Source organism: Podarcis gaigeae, assembly GCF_964106915.1.
Source record: "Podarcis gaigeae genome assembly, chromosome: 10".
NCBI classification, from domain to species: Eukaryota; Metazoa; Chordata; class Lepidosauria; order Squamata; family Lacertidae; genus Podarcis; species Podarcis gaigeae.
The window spans coordinates 31,720,776-31,744,644 of NC_139686.1; the positions used below are offsets into that span (position 1 = coordinate 31,720,776).

The window sequence follows — 23,869 nt, forward strand, 5'->3', positions numbered from 1 at the left end:
TTATAAAACAAGTCTTTATTTTATTTCACAAAATTTATATATTGCTTGATATGTTTTTTTAAAAAACCCTGATTTAAAGTCATAAAAGATTTGCATGAACATCTGTGTGTACAATTAATGTTAATCCATATATACACGTTTCCCATAACAGTTTTGTAATAGGTGAGGTTGCCTTTAGCTGAAGACAATACAGCCTTTGAATAACCGGGGAGGGGGGGGACAGAAGAGGTGTGTTGCCTTTGCTTCCAGGAAGTTGAACCAGATGGATCTGTTGTCTGAAATAGAAGGGAACTGATAGTCCTAAAACCCAAAACTATGTTCAGCAACGTGATACATCCTTCCTGAATGCGTGCAAGCCTCCTTTGACTGTTTCCATAAGTTGCCTTGCTGATATGCTAGCATGTCAAGGAAAAGACTAACTAGATCCCTGTGACCTGAAATGCTAGCTTTCACAATTGGTACTCTCAGCATGCAGAAAGGACCATAAGAGTGGTGTCTACAACTATACATTCAAAGATGTGAATTGCTGTTGTGGGTTCTAGTAAGTCTTGGATATGGATAAGAGTGTTTGGGTGTCTCTCCATGTACTCCACTATGAAACCTAACTGCCTCAGATACTACAACAGGTAAAATACTTGCAGCATGGAGGAGAAAAGAAAGAAGAAAATGGTCAATTTGAAGCTTAATCAGATTTTTTCAACCAATTTTGGAAAATCCCAGGCAAGTTAGTTTTCACTGACATAGGAATATCTTAAATTTCCATATACTGTTTTAAGATGATCTAAACTTAAATTTCCAATGATTTCAAAGCATTTGGCTACCATTAAGGCTGCAACTCTGTGATGCAAGTAAAGACTTAACTTCCAAGTGGATCTATAGAATCGGGCAGTAGCACCTTGGAGGTAGATGGTGCATGGTCTCCGTTTTTACACTGCATGTGTAAAATCCCCCTTCTGACCCCACCCACCTACCCCACTTTGAGGTGCCATCAACAATACAAGGTGAAACACTTTTGCACCTGGCCTGACTCGCTGAGAAATCGTAGCAGCTAGCGATTGGCCTTTTGGCATCACATGGCAGAAGGATGGAACTTCCTGGCTTCAGGCAGCTGCTTCACAAAGCTGGACGGCTGGCCGAGGTATGTTGTTGGGTAGACAAACCACATGACTACTCCAGAGGGGTTAATGACCACTGTGAAGTTATCAGCAGCCTTCAAGCCAGTGATAATTTGACCACTGTACACATCCTGTGCCTGAAACAGAAGGAATCATTGTGACAGAACATAGTTAACTCTGTGGGTATGTATATTATATACAGATAAATGAATGAACATGGATACATTGTTTTGAATATACGGATACAGTTGCTATTTCACAGCCATGATAGCAGACAAATGGAAAAGTGCTAAAACAATCTGCAAGATGGATTTTAAAATGACAGAAAACTTAATTCCCCATCTCATTGTTTTGTGCCACCCCTCCATCTCAAACAAACTGTGATGGTGAGTTTCCGGTTTGCATTATACAGTGGTGCCTCGCAAGATGAAATTAATCCGTTCCGCGAGTCTCTTCGTCTTGCGGTTTTTTCGTCTTGCGAAGCATGGCTATTAGCGGCTTAGTGGCTATTAAGGGCTTAGCGGCTTTAAGAAAAAGGAAACAAACTCGCAAGACGTTTCGTCTTGCGAAGCAAGCCCATAGGGAAATTCGTCTTGCGGAACGACTCAAAAAACGGAAAACTCTTTCGTCTTGCGAGGCATTCATCTTGCAAGGTACCACTAGCTTGCTGTGCAGCAGTATTCTTGATACTGTTGCAAATGCACAGCTCTCTGGTAAAAGAAGCAGCAAGGATATGGTGACCTTTAAAAAATGTAAATTGTGGTGAAGGCTTCACTGTGGGGCAAATGCACCATGGGAAAAGAGCTCCATGCTAATTTTAACTCCGCTATCTGCCCCAAACACAAAAGACAAACATTTGCATGGCCAAATCACAAATCTGTGCACCATGCAGAGAAGCAACACCAGTGTGGCTCCATTCAAAGCACTTATTACATTGCTGATCTGTTGTGTCTATACCAGGCCTACTCCAAGGTAGGCAAGGGGAAGATGAATGCTAGAGGGAAGGGCCTCAAGGTTGGAAGGCTGAGAGTGAGATTTCTCCATGGTAATGCGGAGACTCTTTGAGACACACCATTAACATACAGGTTCTTGAAGATGATGTGTGTGGAGTCTGCACCCCCAAAGGCCTCCTTCCTCCCTCTACACAGGACAAGAAGCAGCCCTGCTGGTGTGCAAGGATAGGGACTACTCCAAGATACTGATAACCCTTGTCTTTTTCTTACCTCATACACAGCATTCTGGGTAAAATTGAAGTGGGCCAGGGACGCAGTGTAGCGATACGGCATGTCTGTCCTCCGACTGAAGAAAACCAGAGCGTTGGCTGACTGGGAAAGGGGGCGCAGGAACACCTCTATGTGAGATTTCTCCTACAAAAGCAGATTGGAGTTATGTGCCAATAACAGGAACGCTCCACTGGGACACACAAGGAATTTAGGAAGCTGCCTTATACTGGATCAGGCCATTGGTCCATCTGCCTCAATATTATCTAGCTCTCCCTGGAGATGCCAGGGATTGAACACTGCAAATGGCTAAGTGGCTGGAAACGGGGGATATTGTTACCTATAGCAAACAGTGCTACCAATAGCAAACAGTGCTCAGTTAGGTCTAAATTGTAGGTCTACTTCTGCAAAATACGCTGCAGAAAAAAATGCAAAAGAGTCTAACTGCACCCTTTAAGATTATATGCCTCGGAAGAAAGTCAGGATATAAAATGAAACTACCCACATTTGGCTCAAGTTACCACACCTCCTCAGATCGAAAAGCAGAAGACAGCACTCCCAGCTCCAAGGGTTTATAGGCTATGCTTATCTATTGAGTTACAGGATCCAGTCCTTCCCTACCTGAAGGATTCTGCGTCCTTGAATTCCCAGGGGATCTTGGTTAATTTTGATCATCAATTTGTTCTGTAGAATTTCTCGTGCTTGCTCAGAAATGGTGCGGAGGTCTGTGGACATGAAAAGGGGAGCAGCCATCACAGTCCATAAGGCCATTTGGGAGCGGGATTGTTCATAGCTGAGGCCAAAGTTTCCAATGATTAGCTGCAGGACAAAGAAGGAGGTTAAAACGAAGGATGAGACTGAAGTGAAGGATGAAAGTAAAAGGAGATGATGGCTCGATTCAGAGAAGGTTCTAGTTCAGTATTTGTCAACTTTGCTTCCTGGGATGCTGCTGGTCTACAACTTTCATCATCCTCAGCCAGCTTAGACAATGGTCAGGGATGATGGGAGTTGTAGTTCAACACCATCTGGGGACCCGAGGTTGAAGAACATTGCTCCAGTTCACCAAACAGAAATCAGAAAAGCTAGTTCACTTCTCTGTGATTGGGCAGACATGTTTCTTTTTTCCAGTCACCAAACCTGCATTAAAATCTATAAATATCTGGTTTAAAATCGCAATAAAATTTGCTTTGAATTGGAGGACGTGAAATATTAGTCTCTCTCAGCAGCACTTCTGTACAGCATGTTCTGAGAAATGTTGTTTTAAAAGGTAAATTGGAATATTCTGCATGATTTGTGGTGATCCTCTGTCCCCATTGCAGTCCTTGTCCCCCCAGGGCCACAGCCTGGGTCTTCCTAGCAAAAGTATCCAGGTCCGACTAATAATGGAAGATACAGGCTATACTGATGAAAGAGATGCGAATGAACCAAAGAAAAAATGGGAGTTTGTGCCCTGTGAACAGAAAGGGGTATAAGTGCAAGGTAAAGTCCCCACATCTAGTCCAGGCGCTGCATGCACAGGCCACTAGGGCTATATCAGTGGCATGCAGTGAAATTTTTCATAGGGGAACAGTTAGAGCCAGAGGTGCTAGCTTGCGAAGGGCATAGGGGTCGATGCCATGTGTGTGATGTTGTGAAGTCCTGATGTTGCACACATGGGCAACGCGCCTCCCTAGGCCAGGCAGAAGCTTCCTGGGCTTTGGGAAGGAGGCACCAGGTGAACATTTAGGCGACTAGCATAGTTCCCTTAGTCCAATGATCGCACTGTCGGACTTGCGTTCGACCAAGCTCCTCCGACAATGATTAACGACCTGAGCCTCTGATAAGGCTCCAGACACATTCCCCATTACACAAAGTATACAGCAGCATGCGGAAGGACGAGACAGTATGAGCTACATGGCTAAAGACCGTTTTGTTCCTAACTACGCAGACAGAAAAGAAAATACATCCTCTCTCTGTGAGAGCAGAGAGCAACTGAAAAACAAAGGAACAGGAAACCAGTAATATCCCATCCGTCTCCTGTCTTCCGTGAGACTTCCAACAGCCTGGAATATCTCTGGAATGTAAACAGAGTCTTGTGACTCCAAGAGCACTGCACAGTGGCAACACACCGAAACTAACACACACGCCACTGGACTATATGCACATCACCAATTGGACATGTTTCTAAAGATGTTCTAAGATATATTTTCAGGGACCAAGTGCATAAGATCAGAAACGGCTGCCATGCACAGCATCTGGGGAACCTCACAGTTTCCTGTAAATTTTGAAGGCTCGAAAGAAAAAACCTGAAAACGGGTGGAGACTGGTAAACATTTCAGAAGCCAAAAAATCTGTATGTTTGCATGAAGATGAGAGATTTCTTGGAGGAGGGAAGTTCTGTGTCATGCAAAACTCTTTGACTCTCCACACCTTACAGAATAAATGAAGCAACGTATGTTTATTTGCAAAACATTTAGAGGTCACAGAAGGGAAGGCTATAAACAACCCAGGGTAGAAGGATGGGCATTGCAGTGGACTGAAGGATTCCCAAAAAGATACACACCAGCCAGCTAAATCACTTAACTTACAGGCTTCAGCCCTTCTAGGCAAGATGTTGAGAGCAGAGGAATTCCTGCCAACAAGAGTCTCTGCTGCATCTTTCTAACTTTAGAAATCCTGAGACAGTCTCTCTCCCTCTCTCCTGCTTTCATGTTAAGCTCCTCAACTCAACATTACCATGTCTGGGTCATTCCAATGGCCAGGGCCAGACACTGGCTGAAGTACATCCTGATTGGCTGAGAACCAATCCACTATGGAGAGGACACTCTCCCAAGAGTCTTGTATATCACCATAGTTTCGCCAGAGATTACATATGTTTGCCAGGAGTGTGTAGTTCACCTGGAAAAAAGATGTGAAATGAGTTATTTACCAATAGAGCTGTACACTTTACCCTTTGGAGAAACAGAGGGCGAGGTGCAGTTTTTCTAGCTTTAGAAATTCTGAGACCATCTCTCTTCTAGCTTCAATGTTAACCTCCTCTGCTCAACATCACCATGTCTAGGTCACTCCAACCTGGTGCCCTCCAGATGTTTTGGACTACAATTCCCATAAGCCCCAGCCAGCACAAAAAGTATGGGGAAACTGACCACAAATAATAACATTGCACCCTGAAGCAGTACCCCAAAACAGGTGCTGCAAACTAGGATTATCAACAGACAGAAATGGTGCCAACAGATGATCCAGCCATGCCTTTTTCAACTGGCCAACTAGTCCTGCACTCTGTGGCCAACAAGAAGCCCTTGGGAAGCTGACATTGGCAGATAATGTCTTCTTCTTTTCCCTAATAGCTCAATGTTTCTCAAACTTGCATCTCCTGCTGTGGTTGCATTACAACTCCCATCATTCCCAACTAGCAGGAGCAGTGGTGAGGGCTGATGGAAATTGTAGTCCAAAAACAGCTTGAGACCCAAGTTTGGGAAACACTGTTCTAGTTACTGTACTCCGCTTGGACAAAACCACTCAAAGAGAAACCACTTTTTGGCTAATTTACACTGTAAAAATAAAATGAAAAGCAGTGTGCGTGTTGGACTTAGATCATTTACTAATCCCTGGTCAGCCATGAAGCCTACTGGATGATCTTCAGCTAGTCATCAACTACCAGCTTAATTTACCTCACATGGTTATTGTGAGGATAATATAGGGGGAATCAAAATAACATATCCTGATCTTGAAGGAGACATAAACTATCATAGATGTTGTCCTGGAGGCTTTTTATTCTATCCCTCCCCTCGCCCCTGTGGTTGCCTTTGTGGATATGCAATGATGAGTCAGGGAGGACTGAGGTCTTGCTCCTTGTCAGCTGAGCTGTTTCCAGAGTGCTTCCAAAAGTGTAGCACAAGGTCAGACTGGAAGTCTTGCCTGTCTCTTATGAGCTTAAGAAGCATTTGATTGGTGGCCAGTGGTGGGCATAGATTTGTGGATCCCTGCTCACTCCACCCAAATTGTCAAAATGGGATGGGAAATTTCCACTCAGAAATTCTGAACATGCTTTAAAGGACAGAGGAGGTGACCTCAGCCCCAAAGCCTCTTCAGCTAGGCCTCACCTTGGGCGGAAGTCCCCCTTGATAGGCTGGCCAGCTACAGGAATAGGCAATTGGGCGGCCTGTTGCGTTCAGAGCACTGGACATTCTAGGATAACCTTTTAGGGATAAAGAATATTCATAATTTGAAAACTGAGCAAGTTGCAAGGGAGCAGGCATGGAAACTGGAAAACAAGAAAATCTATTTGGGTTCCAAGGATAATTCTGGTAAGGTACACAATGCAGTCTCCTGTATTCTTGCCCTTGTGATTACTTGGATTCAATTGAAAGCCCACAATAAGAAACACAACATGAGGCATATTATGTTTTATATATATATAACTCAGAAATCAAGTTATTTCCCTGCCCACTCCATTTTTTAAACGGAAAAAAAATGCCTTTCAGTTAGCATGTTTTTAAAGATGGCCATGATTCTGGTTTAAAAAGAATATCTAGACATAACATGATATCCAGTGTTAGTGACAGAGCAGACCCACTGAAATCAATAAACTTGTTCACTGATTTAAATGAGTCTACCTTGACAATGATTTAGATAGCACCCTTATAACACGACTGTATTAAATTCAGATTTCCTCTTAAACCAGATTTTTTTTAAAAAAAATAATGAATGACACCTTGTGTAACTAACACACACACACACACACACAGTGGTACCTCGGGTTAAAAACTTAATTCGTTCTGGAGGTCCGTTCTTAACCTGAAACTGTTCTTAACCTGAAGCACCACTTTAGCTAATGGGGCCTCCTGCTGCCGCTGCGCCGCCACTGCACGATTTCTGTTCTCATCCTGAAGCAAAGTTCTTAACCCAAGGTATTATTTCTGGGTTAGCGGAGTCTGTAACCTGAAGCTTATGTAACCCGAGGTACCACTGTACCTGAGAAACACACACTTCAAAAGCAGATTAAAATAATTTTTTTATCAGCAAGATCAAGCAGCCGGGGTCAGTCCAGGCCCAGGCAGGACGGAGATGGAGCACTGAAGGGGGCAGGATAAAGCGAACAGAGGCAACGAGGAAGCCTCAGTCCTTACCTTTAGCCTGCTGAAATGCTGAAGAATAGCAGCCATCCAGCTTCAGCATATCCACTTCCCACTGGGCAAATGTCGAGGCATCTTGTTCAATCCGGTCCAGCGTTGTGCCAGGATACCCTTCACAAGTATGGGTGCCTAAGTCACCGTAGATGCCGAGCTTCAGGCCCCGGGCATGCACCTACGGAAAGAAAGAAGAACTTGAAAGATGGAGGGAAAACTGCCATGGACTAACTGTAACGTCGACCAGTCAAAGCAGCTGGTGTGTTGCCATGCTTGAGTGTCTTTTCCCATTTTTATTTATTTATTTATATTCTATTTCTACCCCGCTTTTCACTCAAATAAATCCCAAAGCGGCTTACAAACAAAAGATTAAAATTACATAATGAAACATCACGACGAATACAGCATAAATCGCATAAAATGCTTAACAAATCATCAGCAAAACCATCGCAAATCACAAATAAAACAATTACCCTCTATTAACAAAACAACTAAAAAAAAAAGCTAAACATCAGTGTTACACCAAAAATCATACTATAGGATTCTTTTTTCAAAGAATCATGTTTAATGATTTTCCAATAAAAACATCCAATTAAATATCCAATCATAATACTTGAATTAAAAAATAAAAAAATAAAAAAATATCAAATTATAGTCCAATTTGTATTTATTAATTAAAAATCATATTATAGGATTCACAAAGTACTACAGCGTTCATATCTATAAAATAATATTAACAGCATTTTAAAAAAGCAACAAAACAAACAAATACCAGCTGAATTTGTACACATGCTCTCCCCTCTGCCATGACTCATAAACTATTATTCTATTCAATGCATCAAAATACACCTGCACATAATGTTCCTGGCAGCAACTCCCTTCTGAAGGATCCTTGCGATGGAGGTGGTCGGCACAAAGACTCTCTACCCTCGCATACTTTCTGCCACTATGACACTTCCATTTTGATAACAGAAAAATGGAATACCAGATTTGCAATTTGGAGGTTAGGGGATACTCTGGAGTGTGTTTAACTATGATTAAAAATATCATTAGTTAACATAGCTACATGAACAGTGTGGGAATGATAAAATACTTGTAAAATCAGATTAGGCCCTTAAAACCTGTTTCCAGTTTTCTTAGGGAACACGCCTTAAAATTATTACACAGGTGGTATAGGACTTCTTTGCAAATGTCAAAAATGTTTTATTTCCGCATCAGAAAATTCTTTGGAGGGCTTGCAATAACTTGGTTCATATTATCATTTCTGGTGGACTGAATGGCAGTTAGTGCAAGATTTTTGGAATTCAATTTTGACAGAACTATTTGTAAAGAAACAATTGTTTATTGTCCAAAATTAATGTTACTGAATATTTTTGATGATACCAATGTCAAAATAATTGGCCTCATATAGGATCTTGGCAGCAGAATGTTATTACAACTCAATGAAAAACCACCCAAAAGCTTACAGTGGATGCTTGGTACCGCTCACTCTGGAATAGAGCTAATATGGAGAAAATTCCTCATAATTTCCCCATCTCTCACTTGCAGCCCATGATCAGAGCTTATGGGACCCATATCCAGTGCTAGTTTCTGTTTCTCACTGAGCAGCTGCTGGGAGTCACAGGACTCTGTTTACATTCCAGAGACCTTGCAGTCTCACGGGAAAGGGAGATAGGATGTGACGTTAGTGGTTTCCTGTTTCCTTTGTTCCTTTGTTCAGTTGCTCTCTGCTCTCACAGGGAGAGGATGTATATTTTTTTGCTCTCTGCGTAGCTAGAAAATAAAGCATAGCAATGTAGCCCAAACCTCTCGTCTCTTCCACATGGTGTTTTGGGAACTCTGCTGGGACGACATGCCTGAGGCCTTATCAAAGGATCAGGTCGTCAATTAATCGTCGGGAGGCGATTCTGAAGATGAGCCTTATCAGCTTGGTCGAATGGAGATTCAGACATCCAGTACATGCTTTGGGGCTGTTTCACACAGGACTTTTCTCCTACGCTCAGCGTAGCTCAGAAATGAGCATTGGAACAAAACAAGTGCTTGCTAGATCAGACCATTGGCCCATCTAGTCCAACACTGTGTTCTCATCGTGGCCAACCAGATGCCTGGTCAACCGTGGACAACTCTCCTGCCCGGTGGTTTCCAGAAACTGGAATTACTGCCTCCAACCACAGAGGGAGAATACATCCATCATGGCTAGCAGCCATTGATAACCATCCAAGTTAGGGACGGTCGCTGCCTCTTGTGGGAGTGAGTTCCACAGTTTAACTATAGGCATTCCCATGACTGCAGAAAGGCAAGCATGAGCCAGGTGGGAACTGGATACAACTAACAGCAACTATTTGTGATTTGGACAACACCTCCCTGTGGATCCCCCTCCCATCAGATGTCAAGGAGATAAAGAACGACACCAGTTTTAGAAGACATCTAAAAGCAACCCTGTATTGGGAAGTTTTAAATGTTTGATGTTTTATTATGTTTTGTATATGTTCTGAAAGCTACCCAGAGTGGCTGGGGCAACCCAGTCAGATGGGCGGGGTATAAATAATAAAATGATGATGATGATGATCATGGGCAACTCTGCTCCTGAATCCAACGGCTGTCTGGTTTTTAGTCCTCACTACTGATGGCTAGAAGGGGATTCTTGTTGATTGACTTTACTGTATTTTTCGCACCATAGGACGCACCGGACAATAGGACGCACCTTGTTTTAGAGGGGGGGAAACAAGAAAAAAAAATCTCCCCCTCTCTGCCCAGCGCCCCTTCAGCGAAGCGGCAGGAGGCGCTGCGCAGAGAGGGGGAGAATTTCCCCCCTCTTGTTTTCCCCCTCTAAAACAGGCGGCTACCTTGGAAGCCTGGAGAGCGAGAGGGGTCGGTGTGCATCGACCCCTCTCGCTCTCCAGGCTTCAGGTTCCTTTCGACCTGCTCTTTGGGGCTGGCGGGGGGAAGCCCACCACCAGCCCCAAAGAGCAGGTCGGGGAGCAGCGGAAAGGCGCGCAGCGAAGAGACTGCTGCCATAGCCGCGCGTCACCTCTCCAGCCGGGAGAGGTTCGCGGGGCTATGGCATCTTCGCTCCATAGGACGCACACACATTTCCCCTTCATTTTTGAAGGGGAAAAAGTGCGTCCTATAGAGCGAAAAATATGGTATATACCACCCTATATCTGCAGGTATCACAACGGTTCACAGAATAAAATCGATATATAAAAGCACAAAATACATTCTTAAAAACCACGGATGCGAGATGCCCCGGATCTTGCTTCACCATCAGGAGCTATGGATCACTCACATAATCTGCTAAGGCTTTGATGCCGCTAGGGAACCTTTCAGGATCCGGAATCAGCTGCCCTGTTGAATCTCGCTCTTTTGCCATCCAGCAATCGTCTATGTTGACATACATGTAACCCAGCTCCCTCCAGCCGTCTGCTGCCAGACGATCCGCCATGTCCATGAAGAGTTTTTCACTGCCCCACAAAGAGAAAAGCAAGTTTAAAACAACATCCAAGTGACTCTGAACTATTTGTGGCCACAGGGAACAACATGGAAGAAACCACCCATGCAGGGCTGTACAACCAAGGCAAGCATGCAGTTGCCTATTTTCACCAACAGGTGGCAAGCTTTGCCCATGAGAGCTTCCACAGCTGGACAACAAATTAAAATGGAAGTTTCATATTGCATTTCATTATTTTTTTATGTACTTAATGTACAATAACAAAACTCAACTCCCTCTCCAATGGTTCTCCTAACCTGTGCCACTGCCACTATTCAGTCACCTTTTTCCCCTCTGAAAATTTAACTCACCGATAACTGTACAGTACAGGTACGGTACAAAGACAGATACAAATGTTAAATTTAACAAAGCTGTTTATGTTTATTTATTACAAGATTAAGTCCCCAAGCTTCTCTGTCATACACAATAACTGAAGGCTGTGCTGGAACCCTCTTTTCCCAACCCTTTTCTGTGGGTTTCTCTGGCTTTTGTACTAGACACCGTCTCACTGAAAAGTCTAAAGTTTCACCTAGCGAGTGAGTTATATATTCCTTCTCTCCTTCTTTAGCATACCGCGAATTTGAACATACAGATGCCAGTTCAGGCCTCAAGCAACAGTTAAACTGACTTTGTCCAAACCAGACAACAACTTCCCACATCAAACACAATGTGCATTACAAATAAATGTGTGTTACAATGCCCACGTCAGAATACATTACACAATATTAAATCTTTATTCAAATAAACAAGATTTCTTAGCAAGCACTTGAACATAATGCTATATTATCCAGCAGTGCTCTTCCTCATGGTCAAGACCCTTCTAATGTTTACACAGAAGTAAACTCCACTCAGCAAACATCCCTCCTAATGTAAAACATAAACTCGCTGCCCTTTTATTTCTCCACATTGAACACAGCAGTGATGATGGCAGGGGGAATGTGCCTGGCCTGTGGGCCCTGTCATGAAGTAGTGATTCTGTGAGCAGGTATCGCTGGGTGGGGCCCCTCAGGCAGGTGGCGAGAATTAGTCCCCCAAGTGGGAGCAGGTGATGGGGCTGGCTGGCTGCCAGGATTCCCCAGCCCCTATAAATATTCAAGTTAACCTACTGAGGGGAGTAGAGAACATGTCATTGATGAGACTCCTGTTTGATGTTCTGTAGCTGGTGCCAGAGAAGGTGTCAATAAAGCCTGATAACCCGTTCGGTGCCTGTGAGTGATTAGTAGCTTGGAGGGAGGACTTGGGAAAGCGACCCCCTCCTTGACAGGCCCGTCAGAATTCATCAAGCCTTCCACCAATTTGTTTGTTTTTAAATGTGAAATTGAAAAGTGGAGTACAGCTAGTGGGTATTCAGATGGAAGCATAAGTAAAATGGACGGAAAGTAAAATGGGCATTCCTCGAGGCATCCTTCCTGCAAAACAGATCCAGCTTTGTGTGAAACGCAAGGGGACTTCACTTCTTTCTCTTACCCTTCCCTTGCCCCTGCCGCACATGTATAAGCTGCAGAGCTTCCAAGGCTTACCTGATGCAGTTCTGTGGATCAGTCTTGCAATCAATATTGCAACGGAATCGCTCCCATGCAAGCCACCCCATTGGAGGCGTCCTCATGAGCCCATTCTCCAGAGCCAGGGAGATGGTGACTAAGGCCGCAAGCAGTACAGACGCTACGAGCTTCATGACTACCGATCAATAAATCAATGCTGCAGAGTGAGAGCAAATAATATTAGTTTTCAGTAAGAAGGTTACTGAAGGTAACAGCAAACCCACTCCACAACCCTCTTCGCTTTTTGCTTCACAGCATGCTTCAGTGAAATGAGCAAGTCTCCAATTAACCATGGCTTACTGTCATGTCCAAACCGGTAAATGATAGTAGACCTATTTTGAACAAGCTGAAATCTTGAACTGCCTCAGATTGGGATTTGAGATCTTGGCTCATTTCCAAAGATGATGACCCTAGTTTCCAGGTGCAGGATGGAACACGAAACTACATTTCACTGAGATGGATCACGAAGGGATGAGGGAAGGGGAACAAAGCACTTGTGCACATCTCAGTCTATTAAGCAAAGGTGTAATTATCCGAAGACACCCCTACTTGAACAGTACAATCAGTTGTCCAACATGATCCAAACTTTACAGTACAACACATGACTCAAAGTGCTCTCATTCCATGCAAGAGCCTCTAGCTACCACCAGCATGATGCTCTCCTGTGGTATCAGATATTATCTAGATCCCCTGCCTTTCCGATCTGCATAGCCCTTGGAGGATATAGCTGAGTGGAAGATCATTTGCCTTGCATTCAGAAGGCCTCTTGTTCAACCCCCCAGCATCTTCAGGTAGAGTTGTGAAAGACTCCTTGTCTGAAATCCTAGATCGCTGCTCCTAATCAATGTGGACAATACAGCGCTAGATGGAGCATTGGCCAGACCTGGTAAGAGGCAGCTTCATATGTTCCAGCCCTGCAGTTCATCATCATATATGCCATCAAATAAATATGAGCTGCCTTCCAGTCCTACTACTCCTGAAGCGCTAAAGTCATTCCAAAGATTGAAACCACAGCACAAGGCCAAAGCGCATATTGACAAGCAGCCTTGGTCTCAAGGCCAAACAGGTTTGTAAATGTCCATGGGAGGATTAGAGGTTAAAGAAAGGCAGGATGCAGCTGTAGTCCCTCCTTGCATAGTGTCTAGTTTGTAGCTTGCAGTTTCGGGATATCTAGGCATGACATGTCCCCGTTTCTGAAAGTTAGACAAACTTCTGCCTGCAAGCACATGACCTACCACTGAGCCTTCAGAGAAGGGTGTAGCGGGAAGTGACACATGCAGATAATATCTGACAGTATTGGGGAGCAGTAGTAGCTAGTGGGTTCAGGATGGAACGCCCAAGTTTCAGAAAATTAGATAAACTGGCGCAACAGCTACTGAGACAGAAACTGTTTCCCAATGTTCAAGTTTTCCGGTGTAATGTTGTGTGATGTCATATGGCCTAGCTGCCATGTAGTATCATCTATGCTGCCATAGCCCTATTATGCTTGGCAGAAGAACAGGGTGCTATGCAGTTTCTATCCCGGAGCTGTTGCAGTAGCTCCCCCAGCTGTTACAATGGCTGCTACACAGCCAGGTGGTCACCTAGAATGCAGATATGCCTGGGCTTCATGGAGTTTCAACCACCGCCTTTCTCAGGAGGGGAAGAGTCAGCACAGCGGAGGAGTTGGGAAGCTGCATAGCTCGTTTTACATTCCTATCAAGTCAATTACATGGGTCCTGCCTATTTGATCATCCCCAACCAGCCCAGTCCCTGTGAATGAGACCACAGCGGTCTTGCAAATATGGAAATGATAAGGAAAACTTGCCCTCTTTATGAAACTCTAAAAAGTCCTGGGTTGTTTCAAGAAAAATCTGAAAAATTAGCAACATTCCTCATATCAGCTTCAATGATCCATGTTAAACAGATGATTTTTGAAAATTATCCCTTTTTCTTGTTTTTTAGTTCAGAGTTTTGCCCCCCTTATTACAAGAACTCCAAAAGAGAGTCCATTCCTTGCCAGCCTAAGATATTTTCTGCCCCAAGCAGCCGCATCTGAAAAATCCCAGAGATGCACTCCCAGAATTATCTGCAAAGGATCCTGGGGGTAACTTCTTTGATCTCAAGCTGCTTCAGTGCAAATAACTTCCTGGATTTCTTCTGTAGTTGGCCTGATCCTGATTATAATTTCAGTTTCAAATTCATTGAATTTGCAGCCAAAATTATGAGAAATGTTTAATCCTGAAAGGGATCGTACTATCACTTAGACTACTCAATCACACTGACATATGATCCAGGTAAACTCATCAACTCTAAAGAGTAGACAATGTCAAAGGTAAAAAAACTGGGGGTGGCCAAGGAGTCATGAGGTTGCTCCTGAATAAAAATAATGTCCCTGTTATCCTTTGGATAATAAACTCTGTACTCAGGTAAGAAATGGCCTTGAGAATCACTGCTCATGGAATGAGTTGTTATTATGTTCCATCATAATGGAGGCACCATGCAGATAAAATTCATTTTAAAGAAGATCAACACTTGGGAGCTTGTGCAGCTTAATTTTTTTTTTATCTCTTAGCTGCTGAGGAGCAAGTGTTGTGCTTAAAACATAGCAGTGTAAATGCAAAACCATCTACTGCTAAACATCAGCTAGTCGATATTTCACTAGAGGTAGCCAGGTGGAGAAGTGGAGCCTTTCTAGAGTGTGGAACAGACTTTCCAACCTGGTGTCCTCCAGATAGTTTAGACTACAACACCCATCAGGCCCAGCCAGCATGGCTAATGGTCAGGAATGATGGGAATGGCTGGTGTGGCGCAATTACGGAGCAGGAGGATTCATGTATTCCAATCAGCCACTGCTCAATGCAGGATCTGCAGTGCAAGAAACTACAGCAACAGCCCTAACAGAATTATCTCCAGTGACAGAGCATCTACCCCTTTCCCCTGTGAAGGCAGTCAGCTCCCAAGGTTTAGCTGAAATTTACTAGCCCTGCCTTCTGGAATAATAATAATAATTTATTATTTATACCCCACTCATCTGGCTGAGTTTCCCCAGCCACTCTGGGTGGCTTCCAATCAAGTGTTAAAAACAATACAGCATTAAATATTAAAAACTTCCCTAAACAGGGCTGCCTTCAGATGTCTTTTAAAAAGAAGATAGCTGCTTATTCTGGAACAACAGAGAAGAAGTTTAGAGCACAGGCAACAAACTATTACACAACCATAAGAGCTTGAACACACACACACACACATTACTTGGCTATTACTATTCTAGGTGGGTCAAGAGGATGCAGAAGTCAGCCTTATTTCAGATGTCACTTCATGAGATCTTACAGCAGCCTTTCCCAAACTGGTGCCCTCCAGATGTTCGGAGGACTATGCTGGCTGCAAATAATGGGAGTTGTAGCCCTAATCATCTGGCGGGCGCTATGTTGGGGAAGGCTGCCTGGTAGGATCTTTCCCAAAATACAGTTAAGAACTTTGCTAAAGGCAAAGCGATGTATTGACTTGGGGGGGGGGAGCATAACTACGGCATTATTGGCTGTTCACACTTTGTGTTGTTCCTTGTCACGTTCTGGAGACAAGATTCTGATCGCAGAGAAGAGAGACATTTCATTCTCAAGAGAAACGGGTAATCCCGGTAACCTCCTCCCCCTGCTCAGCTTCCCTGTCTCCCAGCCGGGGAGCCCCAGCAAAACATTCACCTCTCCAACCCGCCAGACAACGACTCCCGGTCAAATCATGCGCTTACCATGCACGACTGCGAGCCACACTTGAGCACAGACGACCACACCAGCTGCAAGGACGAAGGCTCAGGAGAGGCTGCTGCAAATCGCGTGCTTCCTGCTTTCTACTGGTCACATGACCAGCTGGCCAGCTTTGCGAGCCTGCGGATCTGAGTCCTGTTAGCACCGAGGCTTGCTGGCTGCAAGCAAATGAGGAAGCAGCAGCAGCAGCTCGGGGATGGGGCGGGCTCCGTCCGCTTGCTCATGGTGGCATATATGGCAAACTTACTCAGCGCAAGAGAAGACGGAATAAAGGACTGAAATTCGTGCATCTCGCCCCCACAATAATAAATATGGCTCCCTCCAATCCATGCCTCCCTCTTAGGGCTGCCATACGACCGGATTATCCCGGACATCAACGGGATTCCAAAGGCGGAATTGACGTACTGGGGGGGATTTCCGAAAGGCGGCGCTTTGTCCTAGATATTAGGCTAGCTAGTCAATCGAAAAATCTCGGGGGGTTTTTTTGGGGGGGGAACCCTCAACATGGGGTGTCCTAGTTTTTACTTCTTGAAATATGGCAACCCTGCCAGAAGACTGTGCCCTTTTCCAGATGCTTTAGCAACATACCCGCCTCAAAACTTCCTTGCCCCGCTTTTTTTATTTTTGCGCAAGGCGGGTGTGGGAGCATCAACTTCTAACAAAACAAAAAAAAACCCTTGCCTCCGAAGTGATCTGATGAGGTGCCCAACACATTGCCTCAGGGGATGGCTCCTGGCTTTTATTCGGCATTAAGCATCCATCCAGGTATAATAATAATTTATTATTTATACCCCGCCCATCTGGCTGAGTTTCCCCAGCCACTCTGGGCGGCTCCCAATCAAGTGTTAAAAACAGTACAGCGTTACATATTAAAAACTTCCCTGAACAAGCGTATGATTAAAAATCAAATCAAATCGGAGGTGTAACCATTTATTCAAATCAGTGGATAACAAAGCAGTTCACAACAATCAAAACTGCAATCATGCAAAATTCCAATAAAAAATTACGGTAAATCAACATCACCCATTAACGGAAGGTGCTGGAATTCAGGATTACTGACTGGAGAACTTCGGCAATGTGTGCGCGTGCGTTTTTAATAGTGTGTTTGACAAAAAGGAAAGCTAATTTTCTAAGACTTCTATTGCTTTCTGCTAGCTTGGCCCATACTGAGACCCGGTGATAACAACAGCAGGCTGATTCCACGCCTTGAAAAGACTAGGCAGGCGGGCTGTGCTGGCGAAGGCTGATGGGAGTTGTAGTTTAAAATGCATGCGGGTCGGCCAAGGCCGTTGCAGCAGCCTGTCAAAGGTTGGGAGGCTGCAGGAGGCTGGCAACCACTTCCTTAACTTCATGCTGACCGGAGGTCATTCTCCTATGCCCTGCTTGGCAGCGTCCTCTCCCTTGTCCCTTTCCTGCTTTCTTGGTTGCTTAAAACATATCAAGGACTCGCGAAACCTTGGCTTCGCTGTTTTGCCTTTGCAGAGTGTTTCGCCTTTGCAGTCCTCCGGAATTAAGATCGCCGGAAGAAATATCAACAACCTCAGATATGCAGATGACACAACCTTGATGGCAGAAAGTGAGGAGGAATTAAAGAACCTTTTAATGAGGGTGAAAGAGGAGAGCGCAAAATATGGTCTGAAGCTCAACATCAAAAAAACGAAGATCATGACCACTGGGCCCATCACCTCCTGGCAAATAGAAGGGGAAGAAATGGAGGCAGTGAGAGATTTTACTTTTTTGGGCTCCATGATCACTGCAGATGGAGAAAGCAGTCACAAAATTAAAAGACGCCTGCTCCTTGGGAAAAAGGCGATGGCAAACCTAGACAGCATCTTAAAAAGCAGAGACATCACCTTGCCAACAAAGGTCCGTATAGTAAAAGCTATGGTTTTCCCAGTAGTGATGCATGGAAGTGAAAGTTGGACCATAAAGAAGACTGATCGCCGAAGAATTGATGCTTTTGAATTATGGTGCTGGAAGAGACTCTTGAGAGTCTCATGGACTGCAAGAAGATCAAACATATCCATTCTGAAGGAAATAAGCCCTGAGTGCTCACTGGAAGGACGGATCGTGAAGCTGAGGCTCCAATACTTTGGCCACCTCATGAGAAGAGAAGACTCCCTGGAAAAGACCCTGATGTTGGGAAAGATTGAGGGCACAAGGAGAAGGGGACGACAGAGGACGAGATGGTTGGATAGTGTTCTTGAAGCGACCAGCATGAGTTTGACCAAACTGTGAGAGGCAGTGGAAGACAGGAGTGCCAGGCGTGCTCTGGTCCATGGGGTCACGAAGAGTCGGACACGACTAAACGACCAAACAACAACAACTTCGGGAGTCCGGTGCTGTTTGTTTTCTGAGTGAAGAGCTTCCTTCTAGTCCTGTGAAACTGCTGCATGCGGCAATGTGATGCCCTCTGGTGGATATAAAGTAGCATGTATATGTTTTTAAAAGTACATTCTGCAGGTTCTTTGTTTATGTTTCGCACAACTTTAGCACCGACACGTTAGTGGCGCCGCCAATATTATACTTCCAACTTGACCCGACCTTGGCGTTGCTGTCAAGGAAGACCCTAGCATAATAAGCAAGAGTGGCTATGGATGTAAGAGCCCTTGGGAGATCCTTATAAATTAGCACGATCATCAAGAAAACTTGTTGATTTCCTTGTCCTGCCCTTTTTTTTGCCTTTTGCGACGAGCCCTGATCCGGCTCTTGCAAACGCTCAGGTGGAGGGCAGAGTGAGAAATACAGCATTTCTCAGTAAAAATACGATTCTTTGGGACAAAGGATCTGGGCGCTGGGGAGCAATGCAGATACTGGGAGAGATGTGGATGTTGACTATTGAACCCATTTCACAGAGTTAAAGGAAAGATAGGGTCATGAAAGGCTTTGAAACATCCAAGGAAGAAGATTTAATCATAAAGGTCTGAGACGGCGAATCAAGTCTTCCGTGTCTGATTCTTCTATACGTGGCTTCCAAGACCTCAAGAGAAAAAGCAGAGCAGTTAGGGAAGGGGGAAAGAATGAGGGAATAAAAAAAGTAAAAACCTCCGCTCTGTAATGTGAGGCGGGTTGGAAAACGTGGATTGTTAAAGAGCCATCCCTGGGCTTGCTACTCCAGAAGCGATCTTGCGCTCCGGGTTTTGCATTACGAAATTGCTCTAAACCAATAATAGTCAGAGCTCCGCAGAGAAAAAGGGAGGACAAAACAAAACAGCCGCCTTAAAATCAACACGTTAATTAAAGCAGGGGTAACGGGTTACGCCGAAATGGATAAAGAGGTTAGAGATCCCGCGTTGGAACAAGGTAAGGTTAGAGAGAAAAATCTGTTCCCTGGCTTTCAGAGCAGGCCTGCTCTCCCCGAGTTCAAAACCATCTTCCGCAAGCTCCGTTTCTGGGAGATCCCCCCCCACACACACACACTCCACCCCACCCTGGGGACTAGGCAGGCAGCCTGAGTTCTGGGGCTTTAAAAAGATCTCCATCTCCTCCCGAGAGCTTTCTGACTCTCGAGACTCAGTTCAGTTGGCCATTAATCCAACTGGCTGTTACTCCAGTCAGCTTGATGGCTCTAGGTATAAAAAGGGGGAAACATCCGAATGTGGTTTCCATTCCAGCTTCCAGAAGAGGGTGCCGCTATTGATTAAAGAGGCGAAGATCTGCTGTTTTAATGGCAGCAAAAGCTAAGTGGAGTTTGCAACTTTTGTCCCTCGTTTTAGCAGAGCTGGGTACCTAGTGGCCTAAGACGAGACTGCAGCACACATCTATCCATGGAAGAAGGCAGATCCATCAAAATCCAGGCTTTGGGTAAGACTCTCTCTGCTCTCTCAAACAGTATAGATGAGCTGGAATATTGACTAAAATTATATTCCGGGTGTCACTGGGACTTTAAAATATCACTTTTTGGTACAATCAGGAAACCTGTCTGTCTCTATGCTCCTCAGGGAACCCTTATGGCAATGAAGCTGAATGAGCGCTGCGTGGCACATTATGCCACTTGCGACTCTCCGGCAGACCACATGGGCTTTCTGTGCAAGCGTGTGGAGCGCCGCCACCACCACCATCACACCAGTTCCTACCACCGCTGCTGGTTCATCCTGAAAGGCAACTTGCTTTTCTACTTCGAGGAGCAGCAGAGCCGCGAACCCTTAGGTCTCATTGTGCTGGAGGGCTGCACGGTGGAGCTGTGCGAGGCCGCTGAGGAGTTTGCCTTTGCTATCCGCTTCGATGGCAGTGGTGGCAAGGCCTATGTGTTGGTTGCTGATTGCCAGGCTGCAATGGAGGTTTGGGTGAAGGCCCTTTCCAGGGCCAGCTTTGATTACATGAGGCTCGTGGTTAAAGAACTAGAGAAGCAGCTGGAGGAAGCGCGGAAGAGCTTAGTCACCTGTCACAAATCTCCAAAGAGACCTTCCTCTGCCTGGAAGCGACATCTTTCCAGTTCCACAGCAGTACCCCTCCAGGAGCATCCTGTCATCTCAGAAAATGGGTACTCCACATGGGCCAACGATTGCACTGTTGCAGGAGCTGTTTTGGACCATGATGTGGGGTATCTGAAACCCCCGCCTTTACCCCCTCGCCGAAGACCAGCTTGCAGCAGTGGAGGTGGAATGCTTGCTCCAGGCCTTGGTTCTGCTGTGCAGGAAAGCCCGGTGTCTCCAGAGACAGCCTGTTTCTCAAAGTTGCACGATTGGTACGGTCAGGAGATAGCCGAGGCGAGGATGGAATGGCTACAAAGCCAGAATGTATTGTGAACGTATTGAGGAAAGTATTTTGGGATGTGGGGAAGAGGGAGGGAAGGAAAGAGAAAAATAGATGCAAAACAAGTTTTCACAGACTTCTTGGTGCACTTGTGGATTTGCTCTTGGCCAACAAAATTGCCAATGAGCCTATATTGCTTTCTGGAATAGTGGATTGCAAATATACGTATGTTCTAGGTTACTCTCAAAATATAGTATCCCCATTGGGATCTTGGAATGCCCAGAATATCTCTGAAAATTAACTATGCACCATTTGTATCTCAAGCAGTGTTAGCAAAAGGCTATGGCATACTTATTTCACTACTTCTTTCGCACTGTGCTGTAAAGCTCAAGTGGCCACTCTCATGTTTCAAGGGGCTTCTTAACACATGAGAGGAATCTGAATTTCTGTTGAGCCATACAATTCAGTTAATGACATTCAATCTATATATTCCAGTTGCTTTGAGCCTTGTATTAGACTAATAATACTAATCATTTATACAGCACATTTCAAATATCCAATAATCTTTACATACATTACATAAAGGTTACTGATAACAATCTGAAAAGGTGGGCTAGTATATTTATCGCCATATGGAGAGCAAAGCAAATTGCCTAAGACCTCTTGCCGAGGTGAAATTTGACCCAGTAATTTCACACTATTAGTCACAGTGTTGCCCTAGAGTAGACATTACAAAATGCTTCCAAGATCCATAACTAAGGAATCCCGCACTTTTAGGGCTTTCGCTACATTTTGAGTCAGTATTTGAAGATAACCTCTTCAAGAGACAACATGACCTAGATCTGAGTAAGTGAACCAACAAATTAGGGACAGTTGCTCCCACATACTAACATCATAATGTGTGACCATTTAATGACACGGAATGCCAGCAGTGGGCAGAGCAGATGTTAGCATTGTAGTGTAGTCTAGTTTCCACATGCACTTGCACATATCTTTCTATCCAACTAGAGCAGCAAGAAGCATTATTGGAGTTCAAGAACCTGCTCTAGCCAGGTAAAAACAATCAGGGTGCAAAGCAGACCCAGGGAGGGGTGTGGTTTGGGGAATGTTCTAAGGCCCTATGGAGAAACCTGGAGAGCCACATTTGTCCCTTGGCCCTGTTGTTCTGACGCACACAACAGTCTCCTAAGGAAGCCGCTAATGTGTACATAGCCTGATTAGGGTGAAGAACAGTATAAACCTAGACATCTCAGCCATCTCAACTGCAATCACTGAGATGTGAGTTTTGTAGTCATAAGTCCATGAACTTCAATTTAAATGCCAATAGGCACTGGATTCATGTTCTATGGTGTCCAGTATACACTGCCTTTTTTTTTTTTGAATTATGGTGCTGGAGGAGACTCTTGAGAGTCCCATGGACTGCAAGAAGATCAAACCTCTCCATTCTGAAGGAAATCAACCCTGAGTGCTCACTGGAAGGACAGATTGTGAAGCTGAGGCTCCAGTACTTTGGCCACCTCATGAGAAGAGAAGACTCCCTGGAGAAGACCCTGATGTTGGGAAAGATGGAGGGCACAAGGAGAAGGGGACGACAGAGGACGAGATGGTTGGATAGTGTTTTCGATGTTACCAGCATGAGTTTGACTAAACTGCGGGAGGCAGTGGAGGACAGAGGTGCCTGGCGTTCTCTGGTCCATGGGGTCACGAAGAGTCGGACACGACTAAACGACTAAACAACAACAACAATACCTTTATATCATATTGCTGCATTCTGATTTTTGCGATCAGGTTTGTTCTTTAGCATTCTTGCACATTAGTGACTTTAACTATAACTAATTGGCCAACCAAACCACTGTTTACCAAGTCATCCTGGGCTCAGACCAGTGCTGGTAATAACCAGTTGCAACGTTCAAATGGAATGACTATCCCTGCTGGGAGGGAAGAACCACCATGACTGTTTTTAATGAGATAAAATCAAGTTACCATGGCAAATAATATGTCACTTCCAACAGTAAAAATGATTAATGTTTTGAAGGAAGATAGTAATATATCCACTCCAAAGAAAAAAATTCTGATCTGCAATAATGTTAGCAGCAGCCAGAATATACCTGCTAAGGTCGTACAACAAATGGAAGCTAATAACTTCATGGTGCTCTACATACACCCTTGAATTACATTTTTTGTATGTTTGCATGGATTATGTTTTACACTTAAAACAAGAATATACACTACTGTTTCAAAGTTATTTGTAGTACAAATTTATTCTTGAATAAACTTTTTAATATATATATTGTAGTGTTTGGCTGCACGGTGATGAGAATGTGTCTGGAGTTCCCTCCCTGGGCGTTCTAACATAATTAGTGTCCTGCAGGATCAGACCAAGTATTTACCTAGTCTACTTTCCAATGTACCACAGATGCCAACCAGATACCCAGTCTGGCAAGCCCTCTGCTGTTCTGTAGCTACAGCCCCCTCCACTTGTGTAGGTAACAAACTTAATTTATTTACAGATTTATATACTCTCTTCACTAAAATGGTCACAGGGTTGTTTACAAAAATAACGGTAATGTAAAAACATGATGCACAATAAACAGAAACATTAGGATAATTCACACACACACACATTTAACATCACAGAAATGTGATAAGCCCTTTAAAAGGAATATAAAGAGTAAAGCTGCACTTCATTGACAGGGGACCTCTCTGAATATTGGCAAAGCAAATAAACAAAGTTACAGGTAACTGGATTAGAGTTGGCAAAAGTAGGAACTACTCCTGTTTGGAGTCAAGCTAAAACATAAGATTCCTCTGTTGGGTTTTCTGAGCACTTTCGCCCTGAGGGACTTTTCAAATAGGAACCAAGAAACGACCCATCCGAGGCGATGAGAGCAATCTATATTTTCGAATCTCTGTGGCATCACTCCTGCCACGCGCGCCCTGGAGGTATTTTATTCCTT

General features: G+C 44.4%; 2 protein-coding genes across 2 annotated transcripts; one reads left to right on the forward strand and one right to left on the reverse strand.

The window, feature by feature from the left end:
- On the reverse strand, positions 1-16,378 carry NAGA (alpha-N-acetylgalactosaminidase). The gene is made up of 9 exons (XM_083698496.1): positions 16,202-16,378; positions 12,454-12,631; positions 10,733-10,907; positions 7,444-7,621; positions 6,418-6,512; positions 5,051-5,212; positions 2,957-3,154; positions 2,339-2,482; positions 1-1,252 (listed from the first exon to the last, which is right to left on the reverse strand). The coding sequence occupies exons 2-9, from the start codon at positions 12,606-12,608 to the stop codon at positions 1,070-1,072; spliced, it is 1,290 nt and encodes a 429-aa protein (XP_083554622.1). The 5' UTR covers positions 12,609-12,631; positions 16,202-16,378; the 3' UTR covers positions 1-1,069.
- A 3,789-nt stretch (positions 16,379-20,167) lies between these two features.
- PHETA2 (PH domain containing endocytic trafficking adaptor 2) lies at positions 20,168-21,197 on the forward strand (the record flags this gene model as incomplete). The annotated part of the gene is made up of 1 exon (XM_083699612.1): positions 20,168-21,197. One exon carries the CDS (start codon positions 20,168-20,170, stop codon positions 20,963-20,965), a length of 798 nt encoding a protein of 265 aa, XP_083555738.1. The 3' UTR covers positions 20,966-21,197.
- Between the last annotated feature and the right edge of the window lie 2,672 nt (positions 21,198-23,869).